General features: G+C 36.9%; 1 protein-coding gene across 5 annotated transcripts in view; it reads left to right on the top strand.

Annotated features, from left to right (window-relative positions):
- Gapvd1 (GTPase activating protein and VPS9 domains 1) overlaps positions 1 to 24,090 on the top strand; it is a 674,762-nt gene that overhangs the window by 569,793 nt on the left and 80,879 nt on the right. For all 5 annotated transcript variants that reach the window (XM_067138086.2, XM_067138089.2, XM_067138085.2 and 2 more), the window contains 2 exons: positions 3,043 to 3,254; positions 15,413 to 15,527. In XM_067138086.2, the coding sequence (XP_066994187.2) occupies positions 3,043 to 3,254; positions 15,413 to 15,527 (327 nt within the window). The remainder of the gene's footprint in view (positions 1 to 3,042; positions 3,255 to 15,412; positions 15,528 to 24,090) is intronic.

Here is a 24,090-nt window from a genome sequence, read left to right as displayed (position 1 = left end):
CTGAACATGTTGGTTAGGGGCGCGTAGGTATGAGCTTGCATTTGAGAATGGTAGGTTCAAATTCCTCTGTCAGCAACACGTAAGATGGTTTTCCCATGGTTTCCCACTTTCACACCAGGCAAATGCCAGTGGCTGTACCTTAATTAAGGTGACTGCTGCCTTTCCAACATTAGCAACAACAAAACATAAACACAATATGTTTTTCTCCCTCATTCTCTTACCTCAGTATAAAAGCAGGCACAGAAATCAGAGAGAACCAGCTCCGAGATCAGTTCAACTCCTCTCTACCTTATATAACCATAGCTGAACGTGGACTAAAGTGGTAAAAGAGCGTGGGGTATTTATATTGATTGAGGTGTAAAAGAACAGAGGGGAAAGTAGGGACATTAAATGTTCTGGAAAGTAGTTGATAGTAGACAGTATACGTCAGCGGCAGTGACATCAGTTTCAGTAGCAGTAAAGAGCAGGTGGTCAGTTGAGATAGGTCGCACTGTAGGATGAACGACGAGAAAACAGTTACAAGTAATGAAAATCATTTTCTCCGTATTGAAAGAATCTTCATTTATAATAATATAAGAAATGTATTTTAACTCAACCTATTCAATACAGTACAAGATGTTAACATATTAGTTAATGATCATTAAAAATAGTTGACATGTTTTGCCCCTCCTGTGGGGCATCATCAATCATATCAAATACCTCAAAATTCTACCAGACATCTGGTTGGAAATTATAAAAATATGTAGCATCAGTATCATATTTTGTTAATGATAAGATCTTGTAAATGTTTCATTCTCTCTGAGCTGGCTACCTGTTCTTCGTCAGTTATCAATATCAAATTGATTAAAAAATATTACACTAGTGAACACGTTGGTGAATTTTCACTTGAAACAAGGCCGTCGTATGTAGAGTATTGACAATAATGGTAGTTAAAGTCTTATTTGATGCCAAGTTCGAAGACAGTTTAAAATTTATATACAAATATTGGGAATGAGTGCAGAATACATATAATTACAATTTACTGTACATGTATTTTACATTGTAAAATAATATGGAAAAACATTCCAAATTTGTATTAATTTCCATAAAAAGAAAAACATTTTTTTTGGACCTCAATATTACGGTCCTCGCGCAATCTGATCAGAAATGGCTTCAAGATGTGAAATTTTGTATGTGATTTATGACCAGCTCATGTAAAAATGTTGCATTACATCGTAATTCAACTTGGATGTCTATGTTGACTAATTATATTTTAGACTCAAACAAAATAGTTCGTCAAAGTATCCATGGGCTAATCACTTCCGTTGGACACACACTATGAAGACGGAGTGCCTAGTGCATGTAAACAACAGTTGATATTAGATTCAAAATGAACCATGTTGAAAAAGTGAAATAATGGCTTGAAATAGGGCGGTTGAAATGTCGTTAAATCTTCCCAATTGACTAGTGTTTTTAAGTTTTTCCATGTGTTTATGTTGTTGAAGTATGGGATTTCAGTTTTATTGGTTGAATGGGCGACAGTAGAAAACGTGCGGTGTAATTAATGTTGAGCTGTCTTACGTATGTGAAAATCTGAATGGAAGGAATAAGTCCCTAATTAGTTGAGTGAAATGACTGGGAAAGAGAAAGAATGAATGCATTAAAGAATTGAGAGTGTGAAGTTAAAACTTACCTGAAGTGTTGTTGGGCTGTTACCTTATTGCTAAGAGGTTTGTAAAGCACTGGCTGTCGCTAATGTCTTGCTCCTCGTATTGTATGTGTGACGTCTTGGTGGAGGGGAGTGGGCCTGAGAAGGCAGGGCTGTAGGCCTGTGATTGGCACATGGGAAGGAGTTGTGTGTATTGGAGGGAGAACAGGGGCGTGATAAGTTGAATGGCTTAGTGGGGATGCTTGAAGAGGTTGTTTTGAGGATGTCAAGTAGTCTTTTGTCTTTCAGATTTAACTTATTGAACGAAATTATTAATTGTTCATAAAGAGGGCTTTGGTTGTCAATTGGATCATTTAAGTTTTTATTACAGTTGTATTTTTGGTCCAAGAAAATGTAAAAATTTTCGAACTCGGTCATGAGTCTGCCTTTATCTAATCTTTTTAAAATTTGGAGATCTTGTTCGATTGTGGTGAAACTGTGTCCTGTGTCCTTCATACGGATGCTCATTGCTGAGTGTTTGTTGTGTTTCTGGGTATTAAAATGTTCTGCATATCTAGTTGTGAAGCTTCTTCCGGTTTGACCGATGTACGAACTATTGCACTCAGTGCATTTCAGTCTGTAAATGCCGTAACCCGAAAATTTATTGTTGTCCGAGTTTATCTTGTTGTGGTTGAAGAATAACTTTTGATTGAATTATGGGTCTTAAAGGCTATCTTAATATCATGTTTCCTTAACTACCATTATTGTCAATACTGTACATATGACGGCCTTGTTTTGAGTGAAAATTCACCAACGTGTTCACTAGTGTAACATTTTGTAATCAATTTGATATTTTGTTAATGATAAGATCTTGTAAATGTTTTTTTTAATGTATTCACTCATGCTACATATTTTTATAATTTCCAACCAGATGTCTCGTAGAATTTTGAGTTATTTGATATGACTGATGATGCCCCACAGAAGGGGCGAAACATGTCTCAACTATTTTTTACGATGTTGTACTGTACTGAATAGGTTGAGTTAAAATAAAGTTCTTATATTATTATAAATTGAGAAAACAGTTGACGAAGCATAGTTTGATGTAGTGCAGAGAATGAAGTTCATTGCGGACAGATAATTGCTGGCAAGTTATGTTGTCTCAACTGAGAAACAAACACTTGGTTTTTGAACAGATAGTTGTTCATTAATTTTTTTGTGAACAGTAGGTATTGAAATATTTTGTATGTACATGCCTCACATCTGCTTTAATATTAAATGTTGAACATGTCAAGCATTTTAATACATGAGGGAATATACAGTATTTTTTGATATAGGATTCATGAAGTGATTTATCTATATTCTTGGTAGCAAACAATGGAGAGAAATATTCTGAAATTTTCCTGTCTCATTTACAGGCTGACGGAACGTGTGAAGACTGATCGTGCTGTGTGTTCTCGGTTTTTGGTGGCGGTGTGTGTAACATTGTTTCTTGAGCGGCGTGAGGCCCTGTTAATCCAATTTCAGGAAGAATTCCAACAGTTAACTGTTGCTGACGAAAAGACAGATCTCTTGGACAGTTTCCTACAGACTTTGGCTCTTGAGATGGAACGAGACCCAACTTGGCAAGGTAAAACAATTGTAGGCCTTGGTGTTTCTAATCACCATAATGCTGCTACCTGATTAACATTGTTGTGTGCACTTCTTGAAATTCTCTTGTGGCTGCTGTGAAGTCTTGTACCTTAACCAAAGGAAGATAGTAAGGGATGGGTACAGTAATGTACATATAGAGCTGGAAGTTATTCATGTTACTTCATCTTCTATCCTACCAACTGCTGCAGACTACAGTACCTCCCTTTTGTAGCCATTGTTTTTCCTTACTTCAAAATACCAAATTTATAAATAAATATCCTTCGTTCAGCTCTTTCTCTATTTATTTCTCAATTTAGAGGACTTTTAAATTTAACATCTGAGGAATAAAAACAAACGACCAACCATTCCAAACTTGAAAGCTCTTTCCTTGAGAAGAGATTTGCTGCTCTTCATGAATAAAGCCATTTTAGACCAAGATCACCATGCGATCTTGTGATCAATTTTCCTCACAAAAATTAGGTCAGTATTTTATTCTATAGTTTCTTTCAGATACTCACTTACAAAACTTCACAGTACAGCATTTTTTTATATGATCTTATCCCAGTTTTTATATTTTTTATATACTTGTCTTAACTATATACAGGGCTTTATTTTTCGCTTGATTGATGTGTTAGCCTCTCTGCTACCAAGTGTAGATGCAGCACACACTCTGACTCCCTGCTTCAAATACTCTGTGTACAAAACTTATTTTTAATTAAAGAATTTAGCCAATTATAGACCATATCATAGCATATAAATTTCATGGTTTTGATCCGTATTAAATTGTGATCGCAATGATTACTAAACTTATGTCATAATGGTCCACATTTTTAATACTATTATTATGCAATGTTAATATTACATTTTTAATGTAGGAACTAGTTTTGACCTTGGCTGGCCATCATCAGCCTTAATGCAAAACTTAAACACATCTAATAACTGAAACAAATGTACACACACACAGAAGTGAACAATTGTAGGCCTTGGTCTTAAAAACATCTGGGGATGAACTATGTGCACAACATGTAAAATATGACAAAATTAAAATCAGATCTACAATTCTTAGATACGTTGCATCATGTTAAGATGTTCCATTAGTGCTTGTTGTTAAAATATCATGAAAATGCTGCGTCACAAAATACCGTATTTCACGGCATAATCGTCGCCACCGCGTAATCGTCGCATCCTTTATTTTCAATACAAAAATAGGACTTTAAACCTTTAATTACATAATCGTCGCACGTCCAAATTTTGTTCACTAATCTGGTTAAAAGGTAAATGGAACTGCAACGTAAGTTGCACATGAATGCGCAATTTAAATACGTGTATGGTTTATGGGCAATTTGGCAACACAGTCACGTTTGCGACATGTTGCACAACGTATAAATAAATAATACCGGTATATGTACGACGCATGGCTTACCGGTAGACTATCGGCAGTTTGACAACGTGGTCGCGAGACAGTGTACTATTTATTCACCACCTACATATTATGCTTACCGGTAGGCTATCGGCAGTTTGACAACGTGGTCGCGAGACAGTGTACTATTTATTCACCACCTACATATTATGAGTTCCCATTTGAAATACGTAAGGCTGTAAGTTATCGCTTATCGGCAACGTCGCCAGGAAATACCGGCTAGGTAGGTTGAATGGACCTCGAACCAGCCCTCAGATACAGGTAAAATTCCCTGACCCGGCCGTGAATTGAACCCGAGGCCTCCGTGTAAGAGGCAAGCACGCTACCCCTACACCATGGGGCCGGCTCCTATGTTATTGCGCACGAAGTGAAATCCAAGACGATAACGCAGATTTCCACGGAATTATTCAGCCGAATTATTTACGATGTCTCAGTTGTCATCGCTAGACTCTTATCTTACTACTACGCCATAAGTGTCCAGGCATGGGATGAAAACTTTTATCCAAGCAGTCAAGATAATTATTATCCAATGCTATTAAAGTTTTATTTTATAAACTCGTCAGTAATGTAATGTAAAATCATCAATAACTGGGAAGAAATATTAACCTAATTACCGTATGTTTAAAAGAAATTGAAAAAAAATGAATGTTTGTTACTGACGTCTCGGAATACAGTCAACTATACAGTAGATCTACACCGCGCTGATAAATTGTTGCATGCTTCCTTGCTGCCTAACAGTATTGGCTGCTCTGGAATGGACAGATCACAGATGCATTTATTTGTTTCAGATTTACGTGATTACTGTAGACATGTGTGCGTGAGAATTTGTTTTTAATTTGTGTTTTGGGTGTTTGCAGAAATAATTTGTTTTAATAGTGAACAATTACGGAAAGTCATTTATATTGCAAAACATTAACGTGTGAAGCATTTATAAGCGATTATGGGTAAATATAGAAACTATTCTGCGGGCTTCAAGCTAAGCGTAATTGCCTTCGCTGAACAGCACGGGAACAGAGCTGCAGAAAGAAAATTTTCTGTGAGTGAAAAGTTGGTGCGTGACTGGCGGAAAGTAAAAAACAAGCTAAAAAGCACAAACCCTTCTAAACGCGCGTTTAGAGGTCCTAAAACAGGGAAGTTTCCTATAATTGACGAAGAAATGTTTAGGTACATCAGTGGTATACGTAACAATGGCTGCAGTGTATCATATGAAATGTTACAAATTAAGGGACAGGAGGTAGCGCGCAAACACAACATACCGGTAACTCAGTTTAAGGCGACTCGTGGGTGGATTAAGGGGTTCATGCGACGACACAATCTGTCAGTGCAAAGGAGAACAACACTAAGCCAAAAGTTGCCTGCTGATTACACGGACAAGATTGTAAATTTTCACAGATTTGTCATACGTTTGCGCAAGGAAACTTCGTACTTGCTTTCTCAAATCGGTAATGCCGATCAGACTCCAATCTTTTTTGATATGCCTCGCAACAGCACTATTGCGCTAAAAGGATCACGGAGTGTATTAATGAAAACCAGCTGTAGTGAGAAGTTGCAATGCACGGCAATGCTAGCCATTACAGCTGACGGGAGAAAGTTGCCGCCTTACATCATTTTCAAGAGGAAAACGATGCCTAAGAATATACAGTTTCCCCGTGGAATTCATGTACGAGTGCAACCAAAGGGTTGGATGGACGTAGAACTCATGCTGGACTGGGTTAAAACTGTGTGGAATAGAAGACCTGGTGCACTACTAAAACAACCAGCTCTGCTTGTTTTAGATAGTTTCCGAGGTCACCTCGTGAACGAAGTAAAGCAAATTCTCACTACAAAATAAGACACGACAGATAGTCATTCCTGGTGGCCTAACATCTGCTTTGCAGCCACTAGACGTATGTATTAATAAACCCTTTAAAGACCACTTACGTCGATTTTACAACGAGTGGATGATGAGCGGTTATCAGCAATTGACGCCCGCCGGAAATATCAGGCGTCCACCCTTGGACTTGTTATGCTCGTGGGTGAAGAAGAGTTGGGATCTTATACCACCTGAACTAGTCTCCAAGAGCTTCAAAAGGACTGGGATTTCAAATTCACTAGACGGTTCCGAAGATGACGCAGTGTGGCAGGGAGACGAAGAATCTGATACTGGTATTAACAGAGGCGAGGACGGCGCATCAGATAGCGAAACCTGCGATAGCGACACCGAAGATTTGGAATAAATTGCGTACCGGTAAGTCCGCATTTCACAACAAAGCGATAATTTTGCAAGTGTAATATTTTAACTTTAATACCGGTACTCAAATTAATGACAAATTAACTTAATACGTTAATTTTTATTTTCAGGTTGGAAAAACGTTCGCCGAATTGTTGCGAAAAATTATGAATTTTGTTTTAGACTATTTTAATTATTTTGATGTATAAACGCGAGTATTACGTGCATCTTAAATTTGTATCAAATACAATTTAGTTATAAATACATTTTTTGAGTAATACAAATACTGGTATTAAATATTCATCGTATAATGGTCGCACCCTACAATTTTTTTCGAAAATTTTGGTATAAAAAGTGCGACGATTATGCCGTGAAATACGGTATTCTAAGGCCGGTTACTGCATGCAATTAACATTAATTCACAGTTTAAACCTTCAAATGTCGTGGAAAAAACTATTTGCAAAATGTATCCAACAAGGCACATTGACAGTATTCAAATAATGAACTCGGATAACTCACTGGCAAACATAACCTCACGCAAAGAAAGGGAAAAAAAGTTCAAAGATGATAAATATATGCTGGCTCCCCTGTGCAAGTGCTTTATTCATTGGATTACTTTTCTGTTCTGTTCTGTATGCATTTTGGATGCTTTGTACTTGCACGGAAACATAGTGGCTTATCGAACGTTCCTATGATGACGAGGGAAGGCAGTCTCTCACTTCCGTCTGTATTGCAACACAGGACAGGGACTCGATCCTTGTACGATATCCCGTCATGGCACTTCTCTCGCAATTCAGCAATGCCAACCCTTTCCGCATCACAAAGTATTCATTCAGTCCTTTAAGAGTAGTCGTAAAATCAGGATATGTACACGTGTTCTTCTGAAACCAAAGTGATCTTCTCCCATCTCGGCTTCACCTTGTCTTTCCATTCTTTTTGTAAATAATATGTGTTAAAATTTTACATGCATGAGGTACTAAACTAATGATGTGATAGTTTTTCACTTGTCAGCACCTGATTTCTTAGGAATAGTTATAACAAAATTCTGTCTAAAATTGGATGGTATTTTTCCTATATCATTCATCTTACACACTAAATGCATTGACTTCCCCATCTTGGTTTCTCCTAAGGCGGTAAGTAATTCTGAGGGTAAGTCATCAATTCCAGGTGCCTTGGTTCTGTGTAGGTTTCTCAAGGCTTTCAAATTCTGACCTCAAAATTGGGTCTCCCATTTCCTCAGCATAAACAGTTTCTTCTTGTTCCGGAACCTTATCATCTAATTCTTTCCCTTGATACATTACAATTGTTTAATATGTTTCTGCCATCTTTCTACCTTGTCATATTTCCCTAGATGTGGTTTTCCATGTGAGCTCTTAACCCATTCTACGCCAAACCCGTATATATACGTTATTGAGCGCCGTGCCTCATCCGCCAAACCCTTCTATATACGTTTTGGTGCAGTGTGTACTTTAACGATCTCATATATGAACGGGATATAGTGTTATGCTTTGAAATTCCATGGAAATGCCCAAAGAAGTTCTGTACGGCAGATATACCATTCCATTTCACTTGTTTCGAGAGCAATCTGATGTTATTTCAGCTTCATTGGAGTGGAACATCTTTCTCGCTAACATGTAGCCATTACGGCATCTTGAAGTATCATTCAACTCTTGTTGACGAAGAAATTGAATGTTTCCTCATAATTACTGATTCTGGAGAACTGTATTGATATTGAAGATGGAGAATATATAGGGGGCGATGTTGAACTACAAGAAAGTGCAAGACAAAGTACTAATAAATGAATCACTTGCGGAATTGTCACTCCATCCTCAGATAAATTATTTTCCCCCAAATGTTAATGATTTTGATAATATCAGTTTTTGGATCAACAATTTTGTATTTGCTGAGTAACCGTGCATGTTAACATGCTACGACTATTGAGCCGAGCTCTGCATTCGGCAGGGAGTGGGTTCGAACCCCACTGCCAGCTGTCCTGAGATTTTTTTTTTTTTTGTGGTTTCCCTTTTGCACTCCGAGCAAATGCCGGGACAGTTCCTATCAATAAGCCACAGCCAATTCCTTCCACTTCTTTAACCAGTTTCATTCACCATCATTATCTTCTCAATGGAGATTAGCATCAGGAAGTGCATCCGGCCGTAAAAACATGCTGTAAAATATAATCTCACTTCATCCCTGACCCCATATTGGGCTGCGGGGCTAAGGGGATGATACACATTCCATTAATAGTATCAGTAAAAAATTATCTGTAAAAGTGCTTCTTCCTTAAAGAAAACCCAGCCCAGAGGGTTCACTTCGTCATTAAAACTCGGCAGTGAAGTTAATATTCATACACCCAAGTTATCCTTTCTGTAAAAGTTTCCTTTATTTTCCAGTGTGCAGTGTGCAGGGAAAGAAGAATGAGAAGAAAATGTTAATGCTGATGAAATGGGAGACCCAATTTTGAGATCAGAATTGAGAAACCTACATAGAAACAAGGCACCTGGAATTGATGACATACCCTCAGAACTTACAACTATACAACCTTCAACAACCTTGCACTTCTCTTTCGGCCATTCTTCCTAAGCTGACCTGCACTTTCTTTCTACATTCTTTAATTGCTTGTATTCTATACTTTCCTCATTCTTTGCATTCTTTTATTTTTGCCGTTCATCAATCGGGTCTTAATATTTCCCAAGTTAACCAGTGATTCTTACTGGATCTTACCTATCTTCGTAACCTTTCTTCAGCAGCCCTGGTGATCTCATTCTTTATGACTGTCCACTCTTCAGCGGCTTTCTGTACATTTTGCCTCTCCGTTCCAGTCACAAGAATATGCTTCACTGAAAGCTTAAAATGTATTGTAGGTCTTTGCATTTCAGTTCATTTTGTAAATGCTTCTTTTGAAACACATTGCCCACTTTCGAGTTTATATCCTTCATCAAGAAGGTAATTCTGCAGTAATTTAAGTGCATGAGGCACATCACAAAAAAAAAAAAAAAATTATATATTACGTTCTTTACTTGATGGGTTTTCCAACGACGGTTTGCCCCACGAAATCTTCAGATCATTTACAATAACAAAGTTTTATTATGATCCACCTGTTCAATACATTATAATGTAGTCACATTTAAAATATTTTTATTAATTAAAAAGTTATATGTGGGAAATCTGAATCTTGAAGAATGGTTTATGTTCTTAAATAATGACTTAGGAACTATTAAACCATTTTCAAACTTAAACTTACTCTACTAGAATATCATAAAATCTTTGTAGACATGCCTTAATAACATGGGCTTAATAGGAGAGATACATTAAAATTGTGGAAGAATGAGTTGTTCTAAAATATTTAAAACGAGTAGCATGTCTAAAATCTTAGAAAGACGTGAAATTCAATCTTAAGAGCTAAATTTGAAGATTTTCTTTGCAATGAGATCTGGTAAAAAAGATCTTGAGCCCTTTATCAACAGCATTCGCTGAGGTCAAATGACAACAAGCATTTAAATTTTATGAAGACCAACATTCATCCTGTCACAAGTTCACTTATCAAATTGATGAGATCTTTGAATCCTTATAGACTCTTATCCTCAAGGGATAAAAAACTTTTTTTACCAGATCTCATTGCAAAGAAAATCTTCAAATTTAGCTCTTAAGATTGAATTTCACGTCTTTCTAAGATTTTAGATTTTAGATTGAATTAGGAAGAGGTGTAAGAGAGGGCTGCTCTTTATCACCGACACTGTTCAACATCTATCTCGAAGAAATAATCAATGAAAGTTTTAATGGAAATAGTGGAGTTTGTGTTGGAGGTAGGAGAGTAGAATGTATAAGATTTGCAGATGATATGGTTGTGATGGGAGAAAACGAACATGAAATGATACAAATGTTAGATAAACTCAACATGAAACTAGAAGAATATGGAATGAGAATTAATAAGAAGAAGACCAAAAGCATGATAATTGGAGGAAAAGGTAGAAGTTGTCATATTAGTATAGGAGGAGAAGAAATAGAGCAAGTCAGTAACTTCAAGTATTTGGGAAGTATGATCAGAGATGATATGTGTTGCACAACAGAAATTAAGAAAAGAATTGCCATAGCAAAAGAAGGCTTTAGGAAAAAATCAAAATTATTTTGTGGACCACTAAACAAAGATTTGAGGAAAAGACTTGCTAAGTGTTACATTTGGAGCATAGCGCTGTATGGCGCAGAGACTTGGACATTGAGAAAGAAAGATGAGAGAAGATTGGAGGCACTAGAGATGTGGGTATGGAGGAGAATAGAACGAGTGAAATGGGAAGACCGGGTAAGGAATGAGGAGGTATTACGAAGAGTTGGAGAAGAACGAAGTATGTTGCAAACCATTAGAAGGAGAAAAATTGGAGAAGAATTGGATCGGACATTGTTTGAGGAGGGACTGTTTACTGAAAGAAGGAATAGAAGGAATGGTGAAAGGCAAACGAGGAAGAGGAAGGAAAAAATATCAAATGTTGGACAATATCCAAGGAAATAAATATTCGGACATGAAAAACTTGGCGCAGGACAGGCAACAGTGGAAGAGGTTCATCCCATGACAAGACCTGCCATAAGGCAGAATACCTAGATAGATAGACTTGTTTTAAATATTTTAGAACACCTCATTCTTCCACAATTTTAAAGTATCTCTCCTATTAAGCCTATGTTATTAAGGCATGTCTCCAAAGATTCTGTATTTTATGATATTCTAGTAGAGTAAGTTTAAGTTCGTGAAAAATGGTTTAATAGTTCTTAAGTCATTATTTATGAACATAACCATTCTTCGAGATTCAGATTTGGCTGATGATGCTCTGTAAGGGAGCGAAACATGTCCCACATATAACTTTTTAATTAATAAAAATATTTTAAATATGACAACATTATAATGTATTGAACAGGTGGGTCATAATAAAACTTTATTATTGTAAGCAGATTTCAATACGGATTAAAACATGAGATTAGTCACTTGCAATCTTCAGATCAGCCACACATTTCCTATTTGAAGGTCCCATGTCACATACAACTGCTCTAACTTTAAATCCGGTGTTTTGTACGACATGAATTACTTCTACTAACAGTTCTCTTGACATCGCTGTATCAAAGTTGTAGTAGATAGGTTGCATCCACTTTTGAGCTAAACTTCTTATTACAATGACTTGAGGTCCTGTAATGATTTCTGCATTTTGATCAAAGCACAAGTCGTTGTTAACCTTCATTTCATCAAAGCGTAGTACAACACCTCTTCAAAATTTGTAAAAAGACTTGATTTTGTTTTTAAGATATTAATTATCTACTCAATGAATCCAGGAGAAACAGAAAACTGTCACAGCCATCGTTTGATTGTAACTTCGCTAGGAAGAAGGTAATTACTCACGTCTCTAACAAGACAGAATGCTTGATATGATATGGACCGTAAGGTGACCGCCTAAGCAATGTCCTCAGATAACCAGCTTGAGCATCTGCCTTTTATAAAGCTTGCTGTTGACTTTTAGAAAAAGTACCGTCAAAAACTTGAACATTATTTTTGGTATTAGCTGTACTAAGACGATCCTGAAGATACTTATTTTACTGTTTTAAGTCACAATTTTCTAGTCTAACTCCTATTCTGCAGTCACTTCAGCAATTTTCTCATCACAGAAATATTGATGTTTTCTTTTGTTACCTAATTCCTTCCTCAAGATTGCATTATTAACATTTTCTAGATCAATTGGTGCCTGCACTTGTAAAATTTGCCATATCTCCTTACGATGATTTCGCTTTTGTGACCTTATTTCACAGTCTTTACAGGACAGACTCGCTAAATCATTACTACTCAGTGGCAATTTAAATGTGGTACTGCGCCAGACCTTAAATCATGTCTAATTGGAAGGTTTAATAACTCGCTCTTGAAGTCCCTTATGTAGTCCGATTCGTTGAAGTGTACAGAGCAGACGCGATCATTCTCAACAATAAATGAGTCAGCCTGTTTACAGGCATTATTCTACTTTAATTTAATGTCACTGTTCTTTGGAAAACGATGAAATTGAATGTCGGTAAGTCTATCGTGGTTAGAGCAACCGGCGACAGCACAACACACTATGGCATAGTACAGCACAGAAAAATTAAACTCTTACACTGTTGCAAAAGTAAAAACCATCACTAGACTAACGGCACTCTGCTTGATTTAGCAAACTCGGGGACTGCGTGACGTCAGGAGGCGTGGCTTGCTACTGCGCAACGAACTGATGACCCCTACCGTCTAGTCTAGGAACCGTTGGAATGGATAGTAAGAACAGAATTGGAAAGAAAAGTTAAGGGAAAGAGACCAGTTGGGAGACCAGGAAGGTGGATAGATCAGATTTGGAAAGACATTAGAGAACCTGGATTGGATGTGGTGAACGTAATGGAGCATGAAAAGTGGAATGACAGAAAGGAGTGGAGGAGGCTTGTTAACCACACCCGGGTGACTGGAGTGGGATATTGATGATGATGATGATCATGATGACCCTTTCCTCTATACACAGGGGCCACTATAGCAGCTCTCCCTTCATTTGGTATAGCCCCTTCATCCAAACAATAATCAAACAAGTACTTCAGATATTGTACTATATCCCAACCCATTGTCTTCAGTATATCCCCCGAAATCTTATCAATTCAAGCTGCTTTTCTAGTTTTCAACTTTTGTATCTTATTGTAAATGTTGTTATCAAAGGAGGTAAGATGTCAGCAGAAATTTAAAAAGATATTCTAGAAAACCTTTCTCATTTTCAAACCATGTATATTTGTCAATCTCCTCCTCTTTTTCCTAACTAACAAAACTGTGCACTTTAAAAATTATTGTGATGTTTTTCAGCAAATGTTAAAATAGCGATGGAAAGAATAATGTATGTAACTCATAACTAAATGGGTGCTATTTATTGCTTGTATGATTAAACTTTACCACTCATTAAAAACCCTTATAAATTACTATTAATTAGTACAAGATACCTGCCTGGTGGCCATGATAAGGCGTCAAGTCTATATGGTCTGACACCATGATTAGCTGGTTCCAGTCCCGTTGGTCAAAAAAAATTCACCATCAGAATGTTAGCCCACGGGATAGGATAGGTGGTATTATACAATTTTTGACCACTAGATTGCCTGCCAAAAACCTTGATTCAATTCCAAACCTCTCTGCAGTGTTCATATGGAGTGAGGGCACATGACACTATTGATGGTGATTGATCTGCTGGATAGAGATGTAAAGCCTTGAGCAGACCCCTTGGTGCTGTTGGACAGGAGTAGGCTATTTGTTGGCACTGGGTTTCCCCCCTCTCTCTTCCTATCATGTATCATGTCATTCATTTCATCTCATTAGCTCCTCTGATGAGGTTGACGTCAGGAAGGGCATCCAATTTAAAAGGTCACTATGAAGTTTCATCTTACTTCATACCACACCCCATAGAGAACCGGGTCAAGTGTCAAACATACAGCACAAGACAAGTTGTGTATTACATTTTATGTAGTGATTGAACTGTATTGCTTACTTTCACCACATATGGTACAGTGTTGGTGACAAAAAGCAGACTGCAGTTATAATCATGTCATTTTCTTAACAAAGGTAATATCTATAATGTTGACTCTTTGTCGTAATAATCTTGGATCTAATACAAATTTTAATGTCTGGTATTTGTCCAGCTTTCTCCTTATCCTCCACTTCCTGCATCAGGACTGAGGACCTGTCAAGATGGCCCCTCATTGAATGTTCATGCCTGTCCTGATGATGAGGCTGGGAAGCAGAAACTAGCTCATCAGGGGCTGAGAAGAGATGGATGTAGAAGAACAGGGATTGATGAGAAGAGAGCCTGTCTATTTGAAGATGGCGATAGCAGTGTATGAATATGTGTAGATTGTTCTTGTCCTTTAGTGCTCTGCAGCTGTTTTATTTCTTGATTTTAACAGTGCCCCATTGTTTGTTATAGGGTTAAAATAATTTTGTTTCATTATTATGTAATTACTTGGTGACAATTCAAATCCAGTTTGTAAGTCCCAGGCACTTCAAATTAACAAGGTTGTATTGTAATCTACACCCCGTTGTGAACTACAGCTGAATGAAATGGAGACAACAGAATCACATAGTGGGTCCTGCCACTAGATTGGACAAAACACTGATGACTTGATCAGCTAGTTTCTGCTTCCCAGCCTCATCATCAGGACAGGCATGAACATTCACTGAGGGGCCATCTTGACAGGTGTTTTATAAATGTCAGATGTGAACTTCACTTACATACTTCTGTGTGCAGTGTTTGCTGCTTACTCACATCCTGCTTAGGGAAAGCTGTGTGCCTTTTGTATTTTGTGTTGTTGGTTGCCTTTTGTATCATAGTGTAATTGAAAATGAATTTTGAACTTCTTTCAGAAATGGAGTATTGCTGTAGATTCATTCTTTTCTCTACCCTGTTGATCCCTCTACTAGCAAAACCTAGGCATTGTTTTTACTTGTATTTCAGTACTACAGATTTTATCACTTATTACAAATTATTGTCAATTTTCTGTGTAGTTGCTAGCGAGCCCCAGTTGGAACTGGCCAGGTCAGCTGTTGAACGGTCTGTGATGAGTCGGGTATATATGCATGCACTCTATCCCAATGGAGATGGAGATGTATCCCGTGACCAGTAAGTACTATACGCGACCTTTTTTTATCTAATACTAGTTTATAAGCCTGTCTTCGACAGTCGAAAATACTATCTATAAAGTAACTGGAAATTTTAAATGGACTATTAATCTATATATATAAAATAAGAGTTTTGTCTGTACATTGCTCAGAATTTCAAAATAATGGTATTTCTGTATCGGTCATGTCCATAGTAACAAGAAAATGCAATTTTTACTTTTCCGTAATTTCTGTATGTATGTATGTATGTATGTATGTATGTATGTATGTATGTATGTACATGCATCACGAGAAAACGGTTGAAGAGAATTTAATGAAAATCGGTATGTGAAGTCTGGGGATAAGCCTTTAGAATCTAGGCTGTAAATCATTTTACTCACGCTGGGTGAAATGGTAGTTTAGGGGAAGGCCTAAAATTGAATTCTCAACTATTTCTTATTAGAGGTGTAATTGATGAATGCTACATAACTAAGGTTATATAGTATTAAATTTCCTATTATTCATGTCTTATACATTGTTACTGTACTGGCTATGATCACAAAGATATTCATGAATTTGGATTTTTGTTACCAAGTCCATATCAGCGCCGAGTAACGAGAAAATGGGTAAAAGGTATTTAATGAAAATCGGTATGTAAAGTCGGAGAATAAGAAACTATAGTTTACGGTATAAAATATTTTACAAATCACAGAGTTGAAAGAAAACTAAATGTGAAGGCTTACAATATAGAAAGCTCATAACAATGATCAACAATAATATTACATTGACCATTGTTTGTCGTGATGTGCTTTGTGTCTTCTGTTGCCCCTCATCTCCGGTAGATAGGATTACTGCTGCGTACAGAGTATTTTTTATTTGATGTACGTCGCACCGACATAGATAGGTTTTATGGCGATGATGGGATAGGAAAGGGCCAGGAGTGCCTTAGGCCTTAATTAAGGTACAGGCCCAGCATTTGACTGTTGTGAAAGTGGGAAACCACGGAATACCACCTTCAGCGCTGCCGACAATGGGGTTCGAATCCACTATCTCTCGGATGCAAGCTCACAGCTGCGCACCGCTAACCACACGGTCAACTCGCCCAGTCGTACAGAGTGTAACAGCCTGCCTGAATACTGATGGGAAGTAGCTGGGGAGTTAGACAACTTTCTTCTTTAGCATGCCATTCCCCTGGTTTATAAAGTTTCTGATACTATTGGTACGTAACACACTGGATCATCATAGCATTCAGGCTATTCAATCCCTACTCTGAGGCACTAATTGGAATGAACAGTGTGCATATTTAGCGGAATACTGGCAGATGAGTGTTCATGGCAATCTGCGGCCTGGTCATCCCAGCTCTGGAACTTTGGACTATTAGATTTGCACCATAGTACAGTTCGTTAAAAGTGATAAAACGTGCGGCTTTCCATTTGATCGAGTATTTTATATGATAGCATTGATTTTAATCGCTACATTCATACTTACGTTTTTGTAATGACCTATGTTGATTTCAGTTAGGAAAACCACACAGTCAGTCTTTCTGAGAATCCTGTAGCGAAGCACGGATACATCAGCTAGTGTATCTTATGAATAAAAGTTAAACTTTCCAGGTTTTATGTGGCATTTTAATGGAATGAAAACTGGTATTGTAGTATTTCCTTACAATCCATATTGAATGCAGTTATAGCTTGGAGTTGTATTCTGACGTCTATGGATCTGCGTACATTTGAGAAAGCTACATACAAGTGTCCAAAACACTGGAATGGGGAGATTTATTCCAACTGTATATTGGTGACTTATTCATTGTGACTGAGATGGCTAAATTTAAAGGAAATTGCCTCCATTTAAGAACGAATGGTATACCTGGATTCACAAGTTCTAAATCTCTTCTTGGTATAAAACACTTTTTATCCTGAAGCTGAGTCCGTCTGAATTTCTGCATGAAACTATATTTTTGTTTAGCTACAGATTCAATCTCGTTCCATTGCACAAAACAGATTTATTCATTAACACCATTGCACTTTAATGAAGCAATGCTAATGTGTGTTATTTGGTCACCTGTCAAACTATACAAAACCTATTGGTTTATGATAACTTGTTCATTTCTTGGGTAAAAAATGCTACTTTGGAAAACATTGTACTCTGACTAAGATGAAAAAAAGAACCAATTGAATAATGTAAAAAAGATGTATTCTTTTGTTTTTTTAAATACTGTTTTGTTGAATTTTAATAGTGCCATTTGGTCTAGTTCATCGTTTTTGAGGTTTAGAAGCAGTTCAGTGAAGTTAAATCTTAATTTTGGGCCATAAAGTAGAATAAACTTGACTGGATAACACCTGTTCTGTAACAGTGAAGAATTACTGCCAGGCACTGTCTGAAATTTGCTCTAAGCAAGATCACTTTTCTAGCGATAGATGGTTTGTTGTTCATTGTAAGTAGCTGATATTCTGTTGAAAGAACATAAAGGGCAACCATGGTTCCCTCGTCCCATATGATTAACTTAACCTGTCTCATTTTCTCCGCGTCTTAGACGTACAGATCCGAGAATTACTCTCTCTTTTCTGTGACTTAACTTGTCTCAGTTCATCTTTCTCTAAACTTATCGTTTTAACTTGAGTTGTTGGTCTTTGTAACTGCGTATTTTACCTTTGCCACTTCTGCCTTTTTTTTTTTTTTTTTACTCTTTTCGCCTTCTTCATGGAGTTTTAGTAAGTTGGATGATGGTCGGCTCATTTAAACATTTTTTTTATTTAACACACGGAATTCGTACAGCCTTTACATACATACTGTATCAGGAACTGTTTTAGCCAGATACATTATTTTAAAGTCGCCGGAATATTTGGAAAAGGACGGCAGTAATGTGTGTTCATGTGCCCGACATCCTATGTGAGCTCGATACGAAATTCCTTGTGGCAAGCAGGACATGTCACGAGCGATGAACTTGCGGGTGACGTCAGTGCCACATGTTGTATGCCTTTCTCTCGAATGTACTGGAAATAAAAATGTCTAACTTTTTAACCAATGAAGATACAGAAATGAGACATACCTCATCGTGTAGCTAGTGTTCTGAAGGCAAACATATGTCAGTCTCAATAAATTCCATGAAGGCGTTCAAGGGATATAAGCGAGAAATAAACCACATTTCTCCTCGTGACGTGGCGAGTAACCTTGGCCTTGCGGAATATAAGCAGTGGACCGGACTGTAGCAAACCAGTTCAAATCCTTCACAGCTGGCTCGCCTGTCATGCTGCTCACGACAAGTGAAGTCAAACTCAGTGTTCATTCTGCCGGAACGTGGTAATACTTGTATAAATGTCGACAGCAAGTTGAAACTTAGTTTATGTGAACACCAGTGAGTAACCTATAAATTGTTGGACTTACAATTCGTCAGGGACATTTGAACTTCGGAAATTAACGTGTTTATAACATCGAAGTCACAAGACTTGTAATATTTTGCCAATATTTGAACTTACCAAATATTTCGATTTTCGTGTAGGTTTGCAGCACATTGACTACTTTGAGTATTATCAAAGCCTAAAACACTTCAACTTGTGCTTAAAGACTGTTTGCTAATCATCGTAACAGGTTGTACCATTTGAAACATCTTGTGTGAATAGACTGTCTAATGAACTGTAAATATGCCGTAATACATTACGCATTTATAGTTATGAATTTCATTGGTTCCGTATTGCAGTTTATAGAACAAATAATAAATAAATATAGGTACCGACCTAAAACCAAACTCATAAAATAAAAAGAAAAAACTCCTATCTCAACCACCTTCACTTATAATAATGACGTCCACAAAATCGCCAACCTTTTCCGAAAACACAATGTAAGAGTTTTATTCAAAACTAACAATAGAACCTCCGAAATTTTACACAACTCTGCATCAATCAATACCCCCAGTATCTACTCCAAATCTGGAATATATAGACTAAAATGCAATGAATGCAGCAGCTCCTACATAGGTCAAACAGGACCAACTTTATGATTAGATATTCGGAACATGTCAACACCATGAGACACAATAAGTTGTCCACCATGGGTATACATATGCACGACACTAATCACAAATTTACCGACATTGAACAAGATATGGAAGTTCTTCAAACAGTAAACAAGGGACCCATAATGAATATCATTGCATGTTGTTACATCAACTGCGACCAATATTTTAATCCCAATTACAATTTAAATGAGATTTACGAGAAACCCAATATCCTTTTCGATCTTTTAATCAATTGGCTTAAAAATACCAAACTATTGAAAAACAGTTCGATTTTCCAAGTAATCCGGAATACACACTCCCGTCAATTACCCCCACTACCCCATCCTTCCACCCCGCCTTAGTTCCATTCCCCCCGCAAGTGCTCCGCCTCCTTCCTTCCCCTCGCCTCCTTTACCGTTGCCCACACACTTCGTCCGGCTCCGTCTGTGTAACAACACGTTTACATGCTGCTCAAGGTGAGTCAATCATCATTCAACGATTCTAATGTTTCTAGTAACTTCCATACATTGGTTCCAACGTCTAACTTGGCTATTTTCTCCTTCAGGTTCAAATTGAAGTGGGAATTCATCTCTAATTACATCACGATCTTATATGATCAAAGTAAACTTCCCTGGAACCACCTAATATCTAAAGGAACAAACGTCATTCACATAGCATACAGCTGCAAATATTCACTTATCCCGGATGCACACAGACTGAATTATGTAACGAACAGCCGGAATTTTAAGAATTTTATATCACACCAATTGTATCATAATTTTATCGTATTTCATGTATCACCACATTAATTGTATGTTATTTTATAATGAGTTAAAATGTGTTTTAGATGTTTTATGAATATATATCTTGTTTTAATTTGTACTCAAGGCTGATGATGGCACATAGATGCCAAAACTAGTACCATTTGACTATTTGACATGTGATTAAATCACAATAAAACATCATTGTATTGAATAGGTGGACCTTGAAAGAATTTATATATTATATACTGTAATACATTACGCATACTTCATAATTCAGTGACCTCGTGACTTAATAGGATTCGTACACGAGTATTTAAGGAACTGTGATAGTGAGAAGGAACATTACAATATATTACGAGAGAGAGAGCTATTTATTTATTTCTTTGCTATGAAAGTGAGTTATGATAAACTGTGCTTCGGATGCGAGTTATTTCTGACAAAACAAATGGTGTGCAGCGAGTGTAAATATGAACTATGCATAGAAATGTGTTTTCCCATTCTCCAGTTATCGCAACTTACGAAAAGAAACAGTGCTTCGACACATTTCTCATCTAGTGAATGGTGATTATTTCTGAAGCAGTTATAATCAGTTCTAACAGCACAGATCAAATGGTGCACGTTTTCAGTGGCCTAGTCAGATGGACTTTCTCATGTTAAAGCCACTCTTTTATTAACATGAGAAATCCTGACTCAAGACGACGGAGATCGACGGCGGAGATTTGATGCAGATCAATGCAGAACGCGGACTTGGTTCTACAAGGGACAGTTCCAGGGATGTGGCACTATGGAACATCGTGGTGCTTGCTGTTAGCTGAGTTCCAGATTGCTGCTTGCAGAGCAGTATTCAACAGTTCGAGCTCAAGAAGAAGACATATGTCAGATGATATAAGTGTCTTTTCATTCAGAAACATAATTCTGACTTTCAACAGAACTCTTATAGACAGTGTCATTGCTGACAAAGAACATTAACTCCAAAAGCTCACTTATTGTTTTTATAAACTTGGGAAAATTAACGCTTTACAATACTTAAAAGTAAAGACAGACTTTTAGAAGACAGTGTGCTCTCGTAATATCATATGTTCTCACTTGTTGGAACTTGAGAATTTCATTTCAGTGCTTCATTCATAGTGAAAGCGTAACATAAACTCTTAATTTGCAATATTCACGTAAAGTGTATAATAAGTTACGTAAAATAGGACAGTACTTAGAACTTTATACCAGAAGATCGGATTTAATTTCAAGTGTTTTATATTTGAGTATAAATAGTTTGATGTGTTCACAAGAAGGAATTACAAAATTTACTTTATTTAATTTATGTAGAAAACATACTCTGAATCACAAGTGATAATAGAAAGGACTTTAGGATTTCTTACTTATTTACAACATGCTTTATTAATTTACATCAAGAAAGTCATGATGTACATAACCGGTTGAAAAGAACATTACTCAGTTGGATTTATACGATCAACATAATTTTTTTGATATTTTGTTGTTGGAATTGGAGTATATTTTCCAATAAAAATATCTATGATTCCTACAATTCAGCAATATAATAGGGTAACTTTTCATAGATTGAATAAATGGAAGAAAGTTATAATATCTATTATTTCGCCTTGTGATCCTCCCTCTCTGTACCTTCTCCTAAGGACTAGGCACCCCTCAGAACAACCACATGCTCTTTGAAATCAGTTTTTCCTGGTAAAATACATATCCCACGTCGTTCCATTTATGCGATGGGTCGGCGAACAAGGCTTCTCCACCAATTCCTGTCTCTGAACTTCTCTCCTTCTTCAGTGCTTTCCAAAGTATGTCCTCGCTGTTCTGTGTCAGTCTTCACCATGTCCTTGTACTTGAGTCTTGGTCGCCCTCTTGGTCTTTTGTCTTCGAGTGTTACATCATACCTTTTTTTCGATAGTCTGTTGTCTTACATGTTACAAATCTCATGTTATGGTCCGTATTGAAATGTACTTAAAGTCAAATAATAATACTAGATTATAAAATCCACCTGTTCAATACATAAGAGTTTTTTTATTTAAATTTAAGAAATAGTTCTTAACATATTAGATATAGGGACATGTTTCACCCTGATTGTTCTTATACGTCTAAAATATTTATTTATTTATTTATTTATTTATTTATTCATTCATTCTTTCATTTATTCATTCATTCAGTGGTGAAGTTAGGGCTCGAGGCCCTCTCTTCCACTTAACCACATACTAATCAAAATCATAAATAAAATTGAGATATTTAAAATAGTTAAAACCAAAAAACAATTAATAGAATTGAGAACAAATTTAAATACATTACTAAGTTAATAATAAAACTAATTAATAGTAAGAACTCTTAATAATGACTAATCCTCAGGCACGCACACATTCATACTTCAGCCATTCAGTTAGCTGTCCTCAGCAGGTAGTCTCGGCAGGTGACCTTAAACCTTTGTAAAGAGCTAGTTTCTCTGACCTGAGCTGGCAGGGAATTACATAATCTGGCGCCGGTCACTACAAACGATCTATTAATTTTATTTGTGCAGTGCACTGGAATAGAAAGAGTGGATCTGGAACGTGTATTTAAGTTGTGAAATGATGATAAAAAGGTGAATTTAGAAGAAATATACAGTGGCTGACTTTCTGCTAGTACTCTAAACACCATCGTTAAAATGTATAGCTGCCGACGTTTATCAGGCTTCAGCCATGAGAGAGCCTTATAGTATGGGGTAATGTGAACATCGTACCCAATATTGTAAATAAATCGCAGGCAGGAATTCAGTGCTTGTTGAAGTTTAAGTGTTTCTTCTCTTGTCATATCAACTAGAACGTCACAATAATTAAGAATAGGGAGAACCAGTGTCTGTATTACTTTGGCCTTAAGCTCAAATGGAAATACATCCCTTTGCCATTTAAGAGGGTGAAGCGCTCCAAAAATCCTTTTAGAGATGATTTTCGTGTGATCAGACCAATCAAGTGTTTCATTCGTAATTACGCCGAGATTTTTAACTGTTTTAATGTAGGGAATAATGTTACCATTCAGTAGGATAGCCGGGATTGCAATATTGTTTGAGCAGTTCAGTAATTTTCGTGTTCCAATTATGATTGCCTGAGATTTTGTGGAGTTTAGTATAAGAGAATTTTGTTGTGCATATATACTGAGTTGTCGGAGGTCATTGTTAATATCTTGTATTGTTTCATCTAAATCTGAAGTCTTGCAGTGTCGATAAATCTGAAGATCGTCAGCATAGAGGTGGCGTGTGTTATTTCCTGTCACAGATGATATGTCATTGATATAAATACAGAAAAGTAAGGGCCCTAGAATTCTGCCCTGTGGGGCACCACTAAGTTTTATTTTCCATTTAGAGACCTTGTCGTTTACTGTTACACGCTGTTGACGGTTACTCAAATAAGAACTAAAAAACTTAAGCGCAGCCAGGTCAAAATTTAGTAGTTCCATTTTCTTTATCATAGTCTTAATGTCTATAGTGTCAAAGGCGCTACTGAAGTCAAGAAGGATAAGTATAGTAAGCAGTCGTTTGTCCATAGCATTTCTAATGTCTTCAGTAACCTTCAAAAGTGCTGTCGCGGTACTGTGCCCCTTCTTAAATCCAGACTGCAAAGGGTCCAAAAGAGCATTTTTATTTATGTACTCCAGAACCTGCTCGTATACTAAACATTCAAAGGCTTTAGAAAGCACAGAGAGTATGGACACCGGACGATAGTCAGAGGGTGATTGTGGGTCTAAACTCCTAGGTACCGGTATAATATTGGCTGTTTTCCAGACAGTTGGGAAAGTTCCATTTAGTAAACAAAAGTTCAGTATGTGCATCAGTATAG

This window comes from Anabrus simplex, chromosome 1 (genome assembly GCF_040414725.1).
Source record: "Anabrus simplex isolate iqAnaSimp1 chromosome 1, ASM4041472v1, whole genome shotgun sequence".
Lineage (NCBI taxonomy): Eukaryota > Metazoa > Arthropoda > Insecta > Orthoptera > Tettigoniidae > Anabrus > Anabrus simplex.
Note: the sequence above shows the minus strand (reverse complement) of the source record. Positions and strands in the feature narration are given on the sequence as shown.